The 20402-nt window shown below is 38.9% G+C and overlaps 2 protein-coding genes across 3 annotated transcripts; one reads left to right on the top strand and one right to left on the bottom strand.

The window, feature by feature from the left end:
- Positions 1-1228: 1228 nt before the first annotated feature.
- On the bottom strand, positions 1229-11940 carry LOC107712341 (transcription elongation factor B polypeptide 3-like). The gene is made up of 11 exons (XM_016517566.1): positions 11783-11940; positions 9888-9944; positions 9678-9790; positions 8866-9562; positions 8381-8483; positions 8092-8253; positions 7923-8020; positions 7616-7796; positions 2800-2923; positions 2037-2140; positions 1229-1635 (listed from the first exon to the last, which is right to left on the bottom strand). Exons 1-11 carry the CDS (start codon positions 11852-11854, stop codon positions 1574-1576), a joined length of 1773 nt encoding a protein of 590 aa, XP_016373052.1. The 5' UTR covers positions 11855-11940; the 3' UTR covers positions 1229-1573.
- A 48-nt stretch (positions 11941-11988) lies between these two features.
- LOC107712339 (kelch-like protein 31) lies at positions 11989-18867 on the top strand. Of its 2 annotated transcripts, none has more exons than XM_016517564.1 (3): positions 11989-12096; positions 14110-15312; positions 16910-18867. In XM_016517564.1, exons 2-3 carry the CDS (start codon positions 14138-14140, stop codon positions 17640-17642), a joined length of 1908 nt encoding a protein of 635 aa, XP_016373050.1. In that variant the 5' UTR covers positions 11989-12096; positions 14110-14137; the 3' UTR covers positions 17643-18867. The 2 variants fall into 2 exon arrangements, with proteins under 2 accessions (XP_016373050.1, XP_016373049.1); XM_016517563.1 differs by lacking the exon at positions 11989-12096 and adding an exon at positions 12612-12897 and having other exon boundaries at positions 16910-18214.
- Positions 18868-20402: the final 1535 nt, after the last annotated feature.

Here is a 20402-nt window from a genome sequence, read left to right as displayed (position 1 = left end):
ATAAACAAACTCCAGCTGGTCCAAAATGCAGCAGCTAGAGTTCTTACTAGAACCAGGAAGTATGACCATATTAGCCCGGTTCTGTCAACACTGCACTGGCTACCTATTGAACATCGTATAGATTTTAAAATCTTGCTAATTACTTATAAAGCCCTGAATGGTCTAGCACCTCAGTGCTTGAGCGAGCTCATATCACATTATAGTCCTTCACATCCGCTGCGATCTCAAAACTCTGGCCATTTGATAATACCTAGAATATCAAAATCAACTGCGGGCGGCAGATCCTTTTCCTATTTAGCTCACAAACTCTGGAATAACCTACCTAGCGTTGTTCAGGAGGCAGAGACACTCTGTCAGTTTAAATCTAAATTAAAGACCCATCTCTTTTACCTGGCATACACATAATACACTACCACATTTCTACAATTCAAATCCTTTAAAGGATTGTTAGGCTGCATTTATTAGGTCAACAGGAACCAGGAACACTTCCCATAACACCCGATGTACTCGCTACATCGTAAGAAGAATGGCATCTACGCTAATATTAGTCTGTTTTATTCTTATTCAGAGGTCACCGTATCCACCCAGATCCACATCAGATGGTGGATCAGCACCTAGAGACGACCTCTACAGCCAAGTCAAGTCACCTTTATTTATATAGCACTTTTAACAATACAGATTGTGTCAAAGCCTTGAATGTCAGTGGAGACCATGTCAACTAGATGAGCCCCAAAGACAGATCCCCTGCGAAGACCTCATCAAATAGACGACCATCGACACAAGACCACGAGAACCAAATGAGTCCTCCACAAAATTCTGTCGTCAGTTGCAGTCTGGATTTAAACACACCATGCTGGTTTCGTCTGGCAAGAGGCTGAGCCTGGTTTCTCTCAAGGTTTTTTCTCCATTTCTGTCACAGATGGTTCCTTGCCGCTGTCGCCTTTGGCTTGCTTAGTTGAGGACACTTAATTTCTGGCAATATTGTCGACTTGATTGCACAGATACTATTTAAACTGAACTGAGCTGGACGATGACGTCACTGAATCAATGATAATCTGATTTTAACTGAAAAATTGAGTGTATATACTGTCCTTGGATTGACACACTATTTTCTTGTTTAATACTGTAAAGCTGCTTTGACACAATCTGTATTGTATAAAGCACTATATAAATAAAGGTGACTTGACACCATTTAAGAATGAATCACTGGTCTAGGAGGGAACTGAATTGCCTCCCACATCCACTAGACGGAGACAAATGCATTTGGGTTCGATAGTACACATGACACAAGCACCATAGCAAACAACATATTTTGTGGTTATTATAGTTTTAATTTCAGAATTCATACGGTGTCTGTCTTGATAGAAAAAAAAAGTCAATACAAAGAGACAGCTTGATTTTAAAGTGCAATTATTGTTCATACAAATAAGTATGAAGTTGATCAAATTTCATCAATCCTGTAAGCATCTTGTGGAATTACAAATTACAATCGAGGGGGGGGGGGAACTCTCTAAACTATTTAAACCATAAGGGTGGGCGAGGGGTGGTATATTTTCAATGTAATCTCCTAAATTCATCTGCGACTAAGCTGCTTTTTAAAGGCCTTCAGGGACTTTGCCATCATGGGCGCCACTCCTGTGAACATACAAGACAAACACTTACAAAAAAACAAGCAAAATCACTGAGCAAAACAATTAGAGCATTTGGAAGCAACTCTTATAAAACATGTAATCTAATGATTTAAAATAAATACAAATTTTAATTAAAATAAAAACTGCTCTAGAATTGTATAAATAAAGCTGTAAATAAAATCTGATGTCAAACAGCTTTACCGTTACAGTGGTTTAACTGTTGGAAATGTGTGATAAAGGTCTCTCACTCAAATATGCAAACCAGATAAACTAGCAGATGCTAATATTGTGCTGTTTTGAGCTACTATTACAATTACAAATACTATAATTATTGGAATACAGATTGACAACTGCTGAGTAAAGTGTGGTATTTAGAGGCACAATTGATTACATGTGAAAACTCACTTTTAAACTTTCTGGGGTCTTGGGCTTGGCCAGAGTTGTTCATGGAGGGTTTTGAAGGCTCACTGAAGCCAGATCTTCCCCGATTCTCACTGGGTTTCACACTACTGTGGGGTGGAGTGATAGATTTTCTTTGAATGATATTTGTCTGCACAGTGACTATTCAGTGACAATGGAGGAGGAAAAACCCTTTGTTTTCAGTTCACTGAAATGGAGTTATATCAAGATCACTTATTTTCCACTCGCTAAAAAATGTCCAATGAACTATACTCATATGAAGGAATTTTCCATATTGATTTTTGACAAATGCATTGTGTTGCATTTTAGGGTTAAAAGGAAATGTCCGTAAATAGAAATGAAAAATTGCTGACAACGTGCTCATCCTCTGGCTATACAAGATGTAAATGAGTTTGTTTCTTCATCGAAACAGATTTGGAGAAATTTAGCATTACATCACTTGCTCACACTGGTGAGCAAGTGATGGAATGCTGCATTTCTCCAAATCTGTTCTGATGAAGAAACAAACCAATCTACATCTTAGATGGCCTGGGTAATTTTTTTGTTTTTGGGTAAACAATTACTATAACAAATGTCCCTGCAGAAAAGTACCTTTCCCATTTTTCTACTGATTTTTTTCTTACACTGCATGATGATATTTACTCAGTTGTTTTGTTAATTCTATAACTGTGATGCAAGTACACACAGCTGGCTCTTTCACCAAAAGGGCTGATTGTGGCCCTTCCAGCCTAATCTGGTCTGAACTGACCTGGGTCTGACTGTTGGGTGAGGTAGTGTCACGGGGCCGGCTGTGCCGTGAATCTCCTGTTGGATCCTCACATTTCTAGGTGGCTTAGCAGCTGAGTGGATAAACGCCATTTTCACCTGCCTACCTAAAAGAGAAAAACAAAAGCACAAAACAGTAAGTGCAACTTAGGCGTCAACAGAGTTTCAAAGCAAAGTGTGAGAGCGCAGTTAAAGCTGTTGGGGTGGTGGGAGAAAAAAAAACACTGACATTTTGGATTTGGATGGCAATAAAATCATAGATTAGTCCCTGTAAATGTAGAAATTTCCTTACATCCCCATGAGAAAAAACTACTGTCCAAATAGGGCTATATACAGCATTATATGGGGTAATATGTACTTCCACAAACATTTTTATATCAACGCCAAGGCTTTGTATTATGATGAAATATCTGCTATACACCTCTGTGTGAGGAGAAACTGTGAAATGGTATTGCCTAATTTTTGAGTCACTGTTTCTTGAATCTGCTTGGATTAAAGCTTAATGTTCCATTCAACCATTCAATTTAGAAAACACTGGACACAGTTATATTCTACATATTTCTTCTTCCAAATAAATAAATACATACACACATACATGGTTCAGATTTTAAAACGTCACGTTTGGTCTCGTGCTGTATCATGTACCTTGTCAGTTTCGTGCGCTTGCTTGGCCCTTTGTTGTGATAAACAGTAAAGCATGTCCAGCTGAATTCAATTTCAGTTTTGTCAGACGGGTATAGAAAAGGTTTGTCAGCAGCCCTTATGTGAAGACCGAAGAGTGTAAAGACCAGCGACTATACCTGTGCGACTCCACCGAGCAAGCATACCGACAAGGGACATAAGTATCATTTTATTCGTCCTCTTTCCTACAACTTGTTTCACTTCCGTTTCAGTTTTTATGACAGATGTTTTCCAATCTCTACTATAACTACCACTCACAAACCAGGCGTCACACACTGTAGGCAGCACAATCCTGACAACCTGCTAATTTTGCCTATGTCTGCTAATACACTACTTTCTTTTTCTATCAGTCTCTGGAATTGCCAGTCTGCGGTAAACAAAAAAACCCAAAAAAGCATCTATTTCTAGCCATTTAAGCCTAAACCTCATGGCCCTGACAGAGACCAGGATCAAACCAGAGGACACTGCTACACCTGCAGCCCTCTCCAATAATTTCTCATTTTCCCACTCCCCCCGTTTGACTGGAAGAGGTGGAGGTACTGGTAATCTCATTCAGTTACTATCACCCACCCTCTTAAAATCCATTTTGTAGTTGTTTATCGACCCCCAGGACCACTAGGTAACTTCTTGGAAGATTTAGATGTGTTGCTCTCAACCTTTCCTGAGGATGATACTCCTCTAGTTATGCTTGGAGACTTCAACATCCACCTAGATAAACCTCAGGCTGCAGACTTCCAGTTTCATCTTCGCTTCCTCCTCCTAAACAGTTCTCATCACTTGATAGTTGATACTAACAGTGCTACTGACACTCTCTGCTCCACTCTCTGAGGCAGAAGTCTCCGAACTAATCTTTTCCAATCATCCTACTACTTGTCCACTTGATCCTATTCCATCTCATCTCCTTCAAGCCATTTCTTCTGCAGTTGTACCTGCACTCACTCACATCATTAACACATCCCTTCACACTCGTGTTTTTCCCTCTGCATTTAAACAGGTTTGGATAACCCCACTAGAGACCAGTAACCCTTCTTCTTTTCATTGCAAAAACACTTGAACGAGTGATTAACCAAGTCTCACTGTGACTTCCTCACACAGAAAAACCTCCTGGACGGCAACCAGTCTGACTTCAAAAGTGGACATTCAACCGAAACTGCCTTGCTCTCGGTTGTTGAAGCCCTAAGACTGGCAAGAGCGGCTTCCAAATCTTCAATACTTATCTTGCTAAACCTTGGAGTTGTGATTGATGATCAGCTGAATTTCTCAGACCAAATTGATAAAACTACCCGGTTCTGCAGATTTGCTTTATACAACATTAGGAAGATCAGGCCCTTTCTTTCGGAACATGCTACACAACTCCTTGTTCAAGCTCTTGTTCTGTCCAGGCTGGACTATTGCAATACTCTCTTAGCAGGTCTTCCAGCCAATTCTAGCAAACCTCTACAACTAATCCAGAATGCGGCTGCAAGATTAGTCTTTACTAGCACTAACGTTCCCTATTCTATCTCCTTGCTTTACTTTTTATTTATTATAACAAAAAACCTTGCTACGTGTACTGCGTTAAGCTAACTGAGACTTGTCACAGCACTTACATATTATTGCCTTTCTGATTGCTTCTGTTGTCCTCATTTGTAAGTCGCTTTGGATAAAAGTGTCTGCTAAATGACTAAATGTAAATGTAAAATGTAAAACATTCTTTCCGGGAACTAAGCAACTGAAACACATTGAAAACACACAACTAGAAACTAACCGCATCATTTAAAATGACAAATAAAGTGTAAAGTGTTCAATATGGTAATCTACATTAAGGGCAAAGAGACTTTTACAGTTGGATGCATGTATATAGATCAAGAATAAAAAAGGAACACAGCTCTGAGTTTTCTGTTGAGTACATGAGCACAGTACATTCCACTTCCTGTCACTTCAGTAAAATTTTAATTCAACATCCAGTGAATATAAGCAGAATTAAGTCAAAATGCTAAAATCAATTGCAAGAAAACTGCACATCTATGCTAAAAATTATTTAGAAGGTTAAGCAGAGAATTAAATGAGCCAAAAATGAACATCTTGATGGTTAACGAAGTTGCACAAGAAGGTTTGAAGGCATTAGAATCCATCAGTATCCATCTACTCCAGTTCTGCCATTAACCCCAAAGTCAGTTGCGCTCTAAATCTATTCATAGTCTGAGCAGACAGATGGTTAGAGCCATATTACCACAGAGGACAACTGCATTTATGAGCCTTCAAGCTCAACTCACCAAACAAACAACTGCTCCCGCTCTGGAGAAACACTTAAAGATAAGGCTTACAGACTAGACTTACAAATCATCTCCCAATAGTCGGTCTAAAGTACTGCCTTAGACAGTAGAATTAGACATCAGCTGTCTATCTACTGTAGGAAGAAGCAACCTTAAAGCTGGAACCCAAATCGGCTGTACTACAAGCTAGCACTGGGCAGCATGACATTGTAGAGCAGTAGATATTTAATATAATTTATACCGGGCACATTGGGATATCAGTGGTCAGAGCTGCTTTGGGACATTAAAAGAATAGTTGACCCAAAAATGAAGATTTGCTGTCCCCCAGGACATCCAAGATGTAAATTAATTTGTATCTTCATTAGTGGTCGACCGATATATCGGCCGATATTTTTCGAGGCGGGACTTTTATTTTGACGGCGCTGAGAGTGGCAGTGCCTGAGCACACAGTGCTCACATTTTCCATCTTGTTCGCCGTCGTCGTTAACAGTTCTGTCTAATACGGATAGAAGTCTGTCTAATAAGCCGATAGAACTGTTAAACAAAGGAATTAAAATGTATACAAAAAGTATTATAACGATTGCTTTTATATTATTAGTAATATAAAAGGCAAACATTATAATACTTTCTCGTTTGCCGTCAGCATTCAGCAAATATGCATTTACATAATGTAAACAAATCTTTGGATGGCTAATGAAAATTTAATTTCACAAACCTTGCAAACTAAGTTGAATCCAGTTGTGAGATCTTGTGAAGTGTGCATGTGACCTGCATGTGCTCTATGCGTGACTTTCGGTCCGTGCAAATTGAATGCTTTAAACATTAAATTTGTGATTTCAAATTATGCTGCGCTTTATGCATTTGCCCACCGTCATAATCATGTCATTTTCACTGTGTGCTTTATGTAAAATGAGTGTTACCTTGGCTTTATTTGAAAAAATATGATTCCCAATGCACACAAACTACCCAGAATACTGAGTGCTCTGTTGGTTACAGTTTACTTCCTTTTTAATTATATTTTTATTTAATATTTATTTATTTGTGGAAAATACTTTGTCATCTAAAGTAGAAGTATGTTTATTTTACAAATTTATTTTTTAATCCATTTTCAAATGATTTCAAATTTCTTAAATATTAATTAAAATAAATACAATTATATCTGCTTTATATCGGCCACCCTGCTTTCCAAGATATCGGCATCGGCTGACAAAAAAACAATATCGGTCGACCACTAATCTTCATATGACAAAATTTAGCATTTATCATTACTTCACCAATGGATCTTCTGCAGTGAATGGGTGCCATCTGAATGAGAGTCCAAACAGCCTACAAAACATCACAATAGCCCACATGTAATCAGTTAACCTATTGTGAAGTGAAAAGCTGCTTTCACAATGATTTTTACTTTAAACCATTGCTTCCAGCTGAAATAGGAGTCCTCTGTCCATAATAGAGGGTGACATGGGATGGACTTTTTCACTGGATGAAGCATTATTATGGACTCGTATTTTGGCCAAAAGCAATGGTTTAAAGTTAAAATGCCTTAATGACGGATTTGTTTCTTACAAACACGCAGCTTTTGGTTTCACAAAAGATTAATTCATGGACTGGATGGTGTGGATTACTTGTGGATTATTGTAATGTTTTTAATCATCTGTTTGGACTCTCATTCTGACGGCATCCATTCACTGCAGAGCATCCATTGGTGAGTGAGTGATGTAATGCTACATTTCTCCAAATCTGTTCCCATGAAGGAACAAAATTTCAGCAAATTTTCATTTTTGGGTGAACTATTCTTTTAACATGTGCAAGTAAGAAACAAGGAGTAATGAGAAAATGCAGAGCACAGGCAAATCCAATTACCTTTGGGCTTCTTGGAGTGAGCGGAGACGATGCTCTTTGTGAGTTGCTTTAGTTTTCTCTCCCTCTCCTCTGACATGCGGCGGTACATCTCTCTCCAGGATTCATACTCCTCCAGCCAGGAATTTCTGAAGTCTTTCTGGCAGTGTCTCTCCCACAGGTGGTCCGTCGCCCCAATGTACACCTGTGTCAGAAATATAAAATGTACTCTAAATGTTTCAAACATATGACTGGTAGATTAGATCCATATCTAGATGGCACACACTGTTTCCAGCATTCTCACTATTAAAGACAAGAGTTAACTTCTTACTGGATTATATTCCTCAATCCGGAGGAGCTGTTCAGGCGTGCAGCACTCTAGTACTGGTTCCAAAATTTCAAATGGCACCCCTCCAATTTCATACAGAGCTGCAAAACAGCCAATGTCTTCAAAACCAAGTATAATGTTGAGAGCAAAACCATAATGTCAGGAAACGTACAGTCAATGTTGTTCTGCAGCGTTCGAATGCATTGCTGGTACAGCGTCATCATGGTTGGCAGGTACGTGATCTTACTTCCAGAGTACACTTGCATCTTATTATTCAGCCTTTGTCCAATGAAGACCGGGGCCTCTTCACAGACATCAATGACCTTTCTATCCACTAGGAAAATAAATAAATAAGTTAATGAGAGAATTTCTAATATAGCAATGTCCAGCTTTAAAAACAAGCTTTTGGCTACGTTTGAGAACATATGAAAATACCCAGTAGATGCAAAGCTTTGACCCACCTTTCATTTCACTGAAGTACTGATACTGAGAAACGTCCTCGCATTCGGGAAAAATGGTTGGCAAAGGAACGTTTAGCAAGTCCATCACTGACCGCTCAGGAACCTGCAGTTCACTCAAAAAAAAAAATCTGTTATCATTTACTCAATTTCACATCTTTTAAACCTGTATGACTTTGTCTTCAATGAAATACAACAGGTACATTTTTGATTTATTAGCCACTCTTTTATATATGATGAAAATCTATATAAATCTATAAAGTCCCAAAATCTCAAATCAAAAATAACAACATTAGGGCATGTGTCAGGTTTGATATCAACAACATTAAACGTCATTGGTTACTCTGTTTGTTGACTCGATCTGAAAGCTACAGCAGAGGGTAAGATTCTCACTGAATTTCAATGGACTAAAGAACATCATACAGATTTTGAACTACATTTTCATTTGGGAAACTACAACAAGCAACACGATGCAGGTTTTGGAGTACCGTTGTCATTGGGTCTTCTGTCACTGCCTTGCTTGTTTTCACAAGAGACACACAAGAGTTCTCTTTGTGGGCAGTTTTAAGTCTCTTCGGATTCTTAGCAACACTGAAGGATTTTTTGCGTTTGGGAGGCTCAAGGTCATAGCTCAGGTAGGCCTCAAAGGACATGGAAGGTGTTTCACAGCCATCCTCAGCCTGTTTGACAGTCTCCATTTTTACTAATTTGTCTTTGGCCTTCTCAGTCTTTTCTTTCTTGCATGCATCTCCACTCTTCTCTCGCTGCTTTTGCATTGCTTCAGGTCTTTTCAAAGATTTTTCAAGTTTCGTATTCTTTTTTTTTCTTATGCCAGAAACCTTTGCAGTCTTTTTGCTTTCATGTTTTGCATGCTCGCCAGTTGTCGTTTCCTTGCCGTGACCAGAGCTGTGACTCCATGAGCCCTGATTTACACTTGAATCTTTTTTTGGCTCATCCTTTTTTTCACCTTTCAAGTCGATTTTGGATTTACTGGGCTTGATTTTGCATTTAATGTCAACATTCTCTGACATTTTCTTTTCAGTACTGGTATTCTCCATTTTTGGCTTCTTTCTAGAATTGGTAGTCTCTGAAAGCTGGCTGTTTTCATGTTTACTCCTTTCTTGAACTTCTTTATGAAGCTGTTCATTTTGGGTTAGGCAGTCATCAGGCTTTCCCCCAATCGAACTGCAATTAAAAAAAAAAAGTGGAGACTAGGAGTACAGTATGAAAAAGATAATATCTCAAATGCAAATAAAAATAAATTTGTTTTCAATCACAGATTTGTAGGACCAGATGATACCTTGCAGAGTCTTTTGGAACAAGCGTTTTCCATCGATTCACCAATATTTTTGCCACCTTTCCAGCCTCATCATGTTTCCGAATGGAGTTGACGACTTTTCCAATTCCTGTTTCCTACAAACAAAATATGAATATTGAAGGCTCGAGAGGAAAATATTTCACTAAGTATAACTGAAAATTTTTTTTTTTTTTAATTACAACAATCTCTTACAGTGAGAATTTCAAGTGTAATGTCCAATACTTCAAGTTTCTTCAAGATTTTCAGCAGCTGAAACAGAACAGGTTCAATTAAATAATCGAAGCCAAATAAATAATTTGCTTGTTACCAGGTTTGGGCAAAAACTGCCTCTTTGTTGAAATGGAACTACAATACAAGGAAAAATTTACTGAATTCAGTATCGTCAAAACAACTGAAGCAATCATCCAAGCACAAATTGCTGTGGTTGCAGGCGTTTCAACAAAATTGGCAAGTACATAACTCGTTAGAACTTCTGTTTAAGATTACCATCTTGCAAACCTGCTTCATGTTGTTTGGTTCCACTTTGTAAACTTAGTAAATTAGAGCACTCTAGGAAATGAAGTGTTATTCCACCACGGTCCATAAAATGAAAGTTAAAGACATGTATGTAGAATCAAATACAAATTTCTGTAGATGCCATTTCAAACATTGATTAATATGATCTAATGTTACTGAAAATACCCCATATGTTGTGGGTATCACATATAGAACAGAATTATAAATCTTCATGCCCCACCCATTTCCACGTGGCTGTTTAGAAATGTGAATTTGCTGAGCGAGCGCACTGGTCAGGCTCTATGTATAGGGAAACCTCAGCTGAGGTACTATAAATGGGCAATAAAATGACAACCACCCACCGGTTGTAAAATACAAGATACTGTGCGTGTGCAGTAGAGGTTAATGCATTGTGCAGTCACATCAAACAAAATAGTACTTTAATACTGCACTACAAATTCACCAACACATTGCATGTTAAGTTTAATCAACTGCCACATTGCCCCTTCACGGCCTAAACTGACAGACAGCCAACATGAGACAACTGCAGTGTTATTTTTAGAAAACCCCCCTCTCAAGTGCCTACCCCCCCAACACCTCCCGCCTTCCTGTCAACAGCTGCTGACATACTACATTTTCTATTCACAGTACACCATCTTTTTTTTTTCTGTGTAAAGAGTATAAATAAATACATATCAAACCATTAATTTAAATTCAACTTTAGGCTTAAGTAGGGGAGACCGGGGCTAGTTGTCACACTTATATTACCAATCTTATAGGTTATTTAATGGCTTTTCGGTGAAATTTAAACAGTTAAACAATTATAAACAATTATATTTTAAAAAAAGAATGCATCTGATTACTTAACACAGTTCAACCTTTCAGTTAAAAATGTTTATTATTTAGTTGACTATTGTTTGAATGTAGCCTATGTGTTCGCCTGCTACCAGTTACTTAAAAACATGCTTAAGTTTTGTCTGGGTGACAGAATTCACAAAAGTCTTATTTTAAGTTGTTTAATAACTTCTATTCACAGTACACCATCTTTTTTTTTTCTGTGTAAAGAGTATAAATAAATACATATCAAACCATTAATTTAAATTCAACTTTAGGCTTAAGTAGGGGAGACCGGGGCTAGTTGTCACACTTATATTACCAATCTTATAGGTTATTTAATGGCTTTTCGGTGAAATTTAAACAGTTAAACAATTATAAACAATTATATTTTAAAAAAAGAATGCATCTGATTACTTAACACAGTTCAACCTTTCAGTTAAAAATGTTTATTATTTAGTTGACTATTGTTTGAATGTAGCCTATGTGTTCGCCTGCTACCAGTTACTTAAAAACATGCTTAAGTTTTGTCTGGGTGACAGAATTCACAAGTCTTATTTTAAGTTGTTTAATAAGGTTCTTGCCAGAGAAAACGTCTATGCAACTGGACGTTTGACTTAAAGCTTAAAGTCACTGTGTTAATCCTTGGGTTATCTCGCGCCTGCGGTTTTATCTTTTAGCCTGTTCACATTATGTGTGTAAAACGATACCAAACTTTTTTGTTGTTGACCATTACACAGCGATAGACGGCGTCCTACCGTGTGTCCTTCACAGGATTCTTTCAGCTGATGTTTTAATTGCAAAACCTTTTTCACATCAGCTGCGGCCATGTCACCTCCTCACATGCGCCTGTCCTGCACTTACTGAAGTCTCGCCATATTTGTTTTTTCCCCGTCACCTTTATATGGGCGGAGACGATATAAGAAGGTGTTTTACTTTTACCTTGTCGGAAAGGTCTTCTCAGAATCATTTCACACAAGCTGTTTGACAAATGAAGACTCATCGCAGGGCGTGCAATCTCAAACACTCCACAAAAGCAAGCAGTCGCACTTTTGAACACTGATGCCTGAATGTAAGCAATTAGTTACAACTTTGATCAAATCTGCAGCACAATGAAAAGACAAAACGCATATCCTACTGACTGCGTTTAATTGTTAATCTATGTAGCCTCCGACAGATGCTGGTCAGATGCGTCTGCTTGTGTAGAGCCGTCATGGCTGCTATAAGTCCATTATACCTGACCATTCGGAATCCCAGTTTAAAATGTTGCTTTTTATCATGTAATTTTTAATGTGATATTGGAATTAGTTTAGTTTAATAATTTAAATTGGAAAATTTTATATAGTAGGCCTAGTTTTAACGAATAACGTAAGTGAAGTAAAAAAAAAAAAAGAAACAAAAGGAAAGGATAGCCTATAAGGTAGGCTAACATGATCTAGAAAACGTCACTTGTGTTTTTTTAAGGATTTCAGGATGCTTTATATAACTGCAGTAAGTTTTTTTTAAACCTTTATTTTTAAGAGTGTGGAGACGCCTGAGTTCATGAACTGCAGTTCAGTTCATCTGTATACACTCGTCCTGTGTGCCTTTTTCCTTCATGTGTTTTCATGGTTGTCTTACCCGCATGACAGAATCAGACTACATCAAAAGCGGTTCACGCCAAACTGGTAGTTTAATTATGACCTATTGGTGAAATAACGGAGCACCACGTACCACACTGTTTGCGCAATCACCTCTTCTACTATAGTTCGAGCAGGAGAGAGGAGGAGTTAATCGGCTCTATTCGGACCTCTTACGTTCCTCTGTCTCTTCTGCACACCAATTTAGAGGTGCAAGTCTGTCCTTCTCCTCCGCCTACTTCATCTCGACATCGGTAAGCGCGTTATACTTGTCTTTACACACACAAAAAAAGTGTTCGGTGGTTCATTACAGCACCTTAGTTTAACAAAAACTTCAGGTCACTGTATTGGGTTCTGTTTTTGCCTAAGTATAAATGAAAGTTGTTAGTGGACTTAAATGAGACTTGTTAGTGGAAAAAGTTTCTTATGTTTTATCAGGCTGTAGCCTACGTTTTGTTCTGACTGAAGCCTCTTTTCAAACAAACTATATCTATATATGTATGTGTGTGTGTGTGTGTGTGTGTGTGAGAGAGAGAGAGAGCGTGGTACAAAGACAGACCCTAGTAGTATGAATTTGTTTACTGTAACATTTTAACAAAATAATATTTCCCTACAAATTAAGTTATATGTTTTAGTTCTGAAATACTGAAAGGACAGATGGGTTTAAATGACTTGGGGTCTATAAAAGGAACCTTGGAGCAATGGTACACTGCCTTTCTATTCTTGGCCTAGTTGTGATAACTTGTGACAGATGCAAAGAGGGGAATGCCGAGGTGATATGCTGCGATAACAACTCTTAAGTGTTTATTTTATTTATTTTAAAGGGTATTATTATAAAGCTTTGCACTTCTGAGATTACTTTTTTATTTTTTTTATTTTTTTTGCTTGTTAGAGTGACCCTAAAAGTTAAGCAACACCACACGTGGTTTTGAAATATGAGAAAAGACTGCGTCACTACACTACAGACTTAAGAGGACTGGTTCAGTCTGAGCATGTGTTGTTTTGTTGCTGAAAACACTTGTGAAATGTTATGCTAATTTGCTAAATTAATGATACATAGAGCATTGTAAAATGAAAGATTTCTTGCTCGGTATTAAAATGTTGCATACATTGTTTTAGAGCCGGACAGCAACCACTATACACATTTAGGGGAACCTGCCATTTTTATATGGTCATTTTTTATGTTTTTTCAAGAATATATTTTATATATATATATATATATAAATGATGGTCACTAATAGATATACATCGTTACAATCATATGTTGAACTTTAAGTTTTAGATCTTTCAATTGGTGTATATTTTGTCAAGATTTAATAAGTTTGTTAATGTAAGCTGTCAATGATTGTAAATGTAGAAAGCAGTCGCCTCCCACATATTAATTAACAGGTCAAGAGTATAAGATTTGTTCAGATTTGTCTGTACACACTCATAATGTATTCATATTTTGTCAAAATTCCTTTTAGGTCTTGGCTGTGACCCAACATTACAGTCATGGCACCCAAAAAGAACAAGGCCGCTAAGAAGAACAAAGCTGACATAAATGAGATAACAATTCTGGTAGAGGACAGTTCCACCAACAAAATCAATGGGCTCAACACTCTCCTGGAAGGGGGAAATGGTTTTAGTTGTATCTCAACAGAGGTCACTGACCCCGTCTATGCACCCAACCTCTTGGAGGGTCTTGGCCACATGAGGCAAGACAGCTTCCTCTGTGATCTGACTGTAGCAACCAAGTCCAAATCCTTTGACGTTCACAAGGTTGTGATGGCTTCCTGCAGTGAGTACATCCAAAACATGCTCAGGAAGGATCCAGCCCTCAAGAAGATTGAGCTCAGTGATTTGTCCCCAGTCGGTCTGGCTACAGTCATCACATACACCTATTCTGGAAAACTGACCCTGTCTTTGTACACCATTGGTAGCACGATATCAGCAGCCATGCTGTTGCAGATCCATTCTCTGGTGAAGATGTGCAGCGAGTTCTTGATGCGGGAGATCAGCGTGGAGAACTGCATGTATGTTGTCAACATCGCCGACACGTACAGTCTGAAAGAGACGAAAGAGGCTGCGCAGAAGTTCATGCGGGAGAACTTCATCGAGTTCTCCGAAATGGAACAGTTCTTAAAGCTCACCTACGAGCAGATCAGCGAATTTCTCACAGATGACTCGCTCCAGTTGCCCTCTGAGCTCACAACTTTTCAGATCGCAATGAAGTGGTTAGACTTCGATGAGAAGAGGTTGAAGTATGCTCCTGATCTGCTGTGCAACATCCGCTTTGGAACCATCTCACCCCAGGACCTTGTTAGTCACGTGCAGATCGTTCCCAGGATGATGCAAGATGCTGAGTGCCACCGTCTGTTGGTCGATGCCATGAATTATCACCTGCTGCCATTCCAGCAGAACATCCTGCAATCCAGAAGAACCAAGGTCCGTGGAGGCCAACGAGTGCTGCTCACGGTGGGAGGCCGGCCTGCCCTAACCGAAAAATCTCTCAGCAAGGACATTCTCTACAGAGATGAGGATAGTGTCTGGAACAAGCTGACGGAGATGCCCGCGAAGAGCTTCAATCAGTGTGTGGCTGTTTTGGATGGCTTCCTTTACGTAGCTGGTGGTGAAGACCAGAATGATGCTAGGAACCAAGCAAAACATGCCGTCAGCAATTTTATCAGGTAAGATCCGATGTCCTTACTTTAAAAGGATAGTTCACCAAAAAAAAAATGAAAATTTGCTGTTAATTTACTCACCCTCAGGCCATTGAAGATGTAGGTAACTTGTTTCTTCAGTAGAACAGTAAAGAAGAGTTTTAGGTGAAACTGTTGCCCTTGGCGATTCATAAAATGCACATCTGTGGCTGCCGGTTTTTGAGTCAAAAACATATACAGAGAAGACCAAATCAATACCTGCGGCTCCTGATGATACATTGAGGTCCTATGAAGTGAAACAATTGGTCTGTGCAAGAAAATTAGCATTATTTACAACATTATTAACTTTAATCCACAACCTGGCAACTGGTTCTTATTGCAATAACGACTGTCTGGAGTGCAAACTTTCTCACATAATGAAGTAAGCGTGGGCGCAAACTCACACATAAACTGATGACGCTGTTTGTTTACAATGGAGAGTGAGGACGTGTGTGTTTGAGTTTCCGTCAAATGGTACTTACCTGTGCTTATCCTGGATGCTGGAACCAATTTTAAAAAAAGATTAAGTTCGCATGCGTGATCCCATTCGGGAAGTTTGACTTTTCACAGATTTCTGACGTCTAATCCAGATCGATTCTACCTCTGTTGTCATTGCATGACACTTAGAACAGAAACACCAACACGTCTCAAGAGTCCGAGATGGTCCTCACTGCAGAACTCGAGATCCAGGGGGCATGGTTGGATCCAGATCCAACTCCTCCCACCTTACATATACCTAAACCTACACGTCTCCACCCCCTGATCCCTAAACCCACCCATCTCCATCCCTAAACCTACCAATCTCCACCCCCAAGATGTGGATCCAACCCCGCCCCCTGGATCTTGTTCTGCAGTGAGGGGCTACTGAAGAGTCTTCGGTCTCACTGAGGCTTGTGGTGGTTGTGCCGCTGATGCCACTGCGTCATCCGTCTCTCCCAGTTCGTAGTCGGAATATTCTGGTTTAAACAAGTAGGGCTGTGCATAAAATTCCATGTCATTCCTCTTTCAGATCGAAATCATCAACCACTGTAAATTTTATGTAGTGAGATTTAGACACTGGTACTGCTGGTGAAGCTCTGCATACAAGTCCTCACTCTCCATTGTAAACAAACAGCATCATCAGCTTACTTGTGAGTATGCGAAGATCGCGCTCCAGACAGTCGTGAACATGCTGAGAACCGTTTGCCCAGGCTGTGGATTAAAGGTAATAATGTTGTAAATGAATAATGTTCAGTTTCTTGCACAGACCGATCGTTTCGCTTCATAGGACCCCAGTGTATTGTCAGGAGCCACGGGTATTGATTTGGTCCTCTCTGTGTTTTTTTTTGAGACTCAAAAACCGGCAGCCACAGATGTGCAGTGTATGAATCGCCAAGGACAGCAGTTTCACCTAAAAATCTCCTTTACTGTTCTACTGAGGGGAAAAAAAGTCACCTAGATTTTGGATGGCCTGAGGGTTAGTAAATTAACAGCAAATTTTCATTTTTGGGTGAACTATCCCTTTCAGAAGGCTTTATTGTCAAAAGTCCATTGGCATGTATTTTTTCCGAAGCGATGCATCACTTACAAGTATTTCCCTTATTAGATATGACCCCCGATTCAACACGTGGATCCACCTGGCAAACATGATTCAAAAGCGCACTCATTTCAGCCTCAACACCTTCAATGGTCTCCTGTTCGCTGTAGGGGGGCGTAATTCTGACGGCTGCCAGGCGTCTGTTGAGTGCTATGTTCCATCCTCTAACCAATGGCAAATGAAAGCGGCAATGGAAGTCCCTAGATGTTGCCACGCTAGCACAGTAATTGATGGCAAGATCTTGGTTAGTGGTGGTTACATTAACAACGCCTACTCTCGTGCTGTATGTTCTTACGACCCTTCCACCGATAGCTGGCAGGATAAGAACAGCCTGAGCACCCCGAGAGGGTGGCACTGTTCAGTGAGCGTCGGAGATCGCGCCTACGTTCTCGGCGGCAGCCAACTGGGCGGACGTGGCGAGAGGGTGGACGTCTTGCCAGTTGAATGTTACAACCCTCACTCCGGCCAGTGGAGCTACGTCGCCCCCTTGCTCACAGGAGTGAGCACAGCTGGTGCTGCCACCTTGAATAATAAGATTCACCTCCTGGGTGGCTGGAATGAGATTGAGAAGAAGTACAAAAAATGTATTCAGGTGTATAACCCCGATATTAATGAATGGACTGAGGATGACGAATTGCCAGAGGCAACGGTTGGTATCTCATGTTGTGTTGTCACCATCCCCACACGCAAAACACGGGAGTCGAGGGCCAGCTCTGTATCGTCCGCACCGATTAGTATATAAGCAGCGAGTGATAGTGGGGAAAAGTGCAAATTTTTATCTTGCTGTTTGTTCAAAGTCAACTTTTCTCACAGATGCCAACATTAATTGTCAGTTCATGGCAATCTCGGAAATGTTGAATGTAAAATCACAACATAGAAAATGACAAAGTTCAATTATGCATACAAATTAACATTTATTTCTATAAGCCACTGTGTTTAAAATTGAAGCGATTTGAAAACAACTAAAGATGGATGCATTTCAAAGATGGTTCATAGGTTGTGGGAACAGGAAAAGTGAGAGAGATTTGTCTTGGAGGTTTATGGAAAAGGAAATGCATACAAACAATACAGGTTACAGTCATAATTTTCATTGGGAAATTATTTTCCAAGTGGGGCCAATTCTACGGTTATGATTTGATTAGTCACTTAATGTGCAAAATGGGGTAATTGCAACATTGCAAACTGTCCACATATATTAGACATTGTCCTTTGATCACCAAACAATGAAATATCCTTTAAAAAAAGCCTGCGGATACTTATTACAGCATTATTCTCCAATGATGCCGTTCTTATTGCACTGCAGACATATGAGCTTGTAGTTCATATTTATGTAGGATAATACACAAGGGAGCATAGATTACATAGATACCTTGAGAAAGCCAGGTTTGAACATTTCACCTACAACTATCAGGTAGTTTATTTAATCATGTAATACACCAACAAAGCGCTGCTGGCTCTTGGAAAATCAAGCAAGTTAATTATAAGCAGGGTTGCTGGCAGGAGGGATGACTGAGAACAATGTCCTTAGTTCTTAATCATTAGGCCACAGGGAGAAGGGTGACCCTGTTTGACTCCGTTTACACTGAAAAAAAAAATACAAAAACAGACACTAGGATGATTTGGGTGATGATGTGAAGAACACTGAATAGGGCGTAAAAGGATTTACACTGGTGGCATATTTTGTAAACCGAGAGAATAAATAATTGTGAAAAAAGGTTGGGCCTGAACCGTCTAGACAAGTATAAAATCTGCTCCGTTTCCTGATGGTTCATGATTTTTTTATATTCTGGTTATAGAACACATTGTATGATAGGAAAAAATGTGACAACTGGACACACTACTGATTTATTACTTTAATAAGATATTGATTATTTAAGGTAAATCAATGGATTGTTCACAATATACATACTGTAATACATGTTGTCAGATAATAAACCTCTGCATATTTATTAAAGCTTCTTAAGAAATGTTGCTGTTGACATTTTTCTTGGAATCTATTTTGAAAATGAAGAGAGAAGAGAGAGAGAGAGAGAGAGAGAGACATATTTCCTCAATTCATACCTGTTTGTCCAACTAATGAAAGACATTTTTTTTGCATTTCCGTTTGGTGCAGCTAGTGGCACAGAAATAACTGCGTAAAGCACTACAGAAGGCATAGTTCAAACAAAAAAAGACAATTCTGTCATCATTTACTCACCCTCCACTTGCTCCAAACCTGTGCTTTCCTTTCTTCTGTTGGACACAAAATCAAATAGCCATTGACGGTAGCCATTGACTTCCATAGTATGAAAAAATATACGGAAGTCAATGGCTACCAATGATTACTCTTCAGAATATTTGAAAAAAGAGAGAGAAAAGAGAGAGAGAGAGAGAGAGAGAGACATATTTCCTCAATTCATACCTGTTTGTCCAACTAATGAAAGACATTTTTTTTGCATTTCCGTTTGGTGCAGCTAGTGGCACAGAAATAACTGCGTAAAGCACTACAGAAGGCATAGTTCAAACAAAAAAAGACAATTCTGTCATCATTTACTCACTCTCCACTTGCTCCAAAGCTGTATACAGTAAATGTTTTTTCTTCTGCTGAGCACAAAAGAAGGCATTTTGAAGAATATGGGCAACCAAACAGCTGATGGTCCTCGTTGATGATTTCCATAGTTTTTCTTTTCTTTTCTTTTCTCTCTCTCCATACTATGGAAGTCAGTGGGGTCCAGCAGAAAGAAAGAAATTCATACAGATTTGGAACAAACTCGACGGTAAGTAAATAATGACAGAATTTTCATTTTTGGGTGAACTATTCCTTTACGGTTAGACTTTCAAGTTCACCAAGTAAACATAATGGGCGTTAGAGCTAGTGGCAGCTAACAGACATTATGACAATGCAAAATGCTTAATAATCATGACGATGACAAGGGAATGTGACTCCTGACCTAATAACCCCATTTGCTTTTTCCCATTCACATTACTGACATCTTACAGGGTTTAAGTCTATGTGTCACACAAAAATATCTGCGATGTTTTAAAGGGAAGGTTGGTTACTTGTTTATAAATATAAAAACGGAAAATAACAATTAGGGAAATTTTTTGTTATTATTTAATGGTTATTAAAAAAACTGAAAATACATTTTAGGGAACGTCCTGTGTAAGTTACTTTATAGCAGCACATCTGCAGCATTTTTAGTTATTTAATGGTTATATATATATATATAAATAATTGCGTAAAGCACTACAGAAGGCATAGTTCAAAGAAAAAAAGACAATTCTGTCATCATTTACTCACTCTCCACTTGCTCCAAAGCTGTATACAGTAAATGTTTTTTCTTCTGCTGAGCACAAAAGAAGGCATTTTGAAGAATATGGGCAACCAAACAGCTGATGGTCCTCGTTGATGATTTCCATAGTTTTTCTTTTCTTTTCTTTTCTCTCTCTCCATACTATGGAAGTCAGTGGGGTCCAGCAGAAAGAAAGAAATTCATACAGATTTGGAACAAACTCGACGGTA

This window comes from Sinocyclocheilus rhinocerous, unplaced genomic scaffold (genome assembly GCF_001515625.1).
Source record: "Sinocyclocheilus rhinocerous isolate Xijiao unplaced genomic scaffold, SAMN03320098_v1.1 scaffold358, whole genome shotgun sequence".
Taxonomy (NCBI): domain Eukaryota; kingdom Metazoa; phylum Chordata; class Actinopteri; order Cypriniformes; family Cyprinidae; genus Sinocyclocheilus; species Sinocyclocheilus rhinocerous.
This window is presented reverse-complemented; position numbering and strand designations above follow the sequence as displayed.

Coding starts and splice junctions, on each gene's coding strand:
- LOC107712339 (XM_016517564.1), top strand. CDS start 14,138: ATGGCACCCAAAAAGAACAAGGCCGCTAAGAAGAACAAAGCTGACATA. Junction 15,313..16,909: donor GCCGTCAGCAATTTTATCAG/GTAAGATCCGAT, acceptor TTCCCTTATTAG/ATATGACCCCCGATTCAACA.
- LOC107712341 (XM_016517566.1), bottom strand. CDS start 11,854: ATGGCCGCAGCTGATGTGAAAAAGGTTTTGCAATTAAAACATCAGCTG. Junction 8,254..8,380: donor GTACTTCAGTGAAATGAAAG/GTGGGTCAAAGC, acceptor TTATTTTCCTAG/TGGATAGAAAGGTCATTGAT. Junction 8,021..8,091: donor GCTGCAGAACAACATTGACT/GTACGTTTCCTG, acceptor GCTGTTTTGCAG/CTCTGTATGAAATTGGAGGG.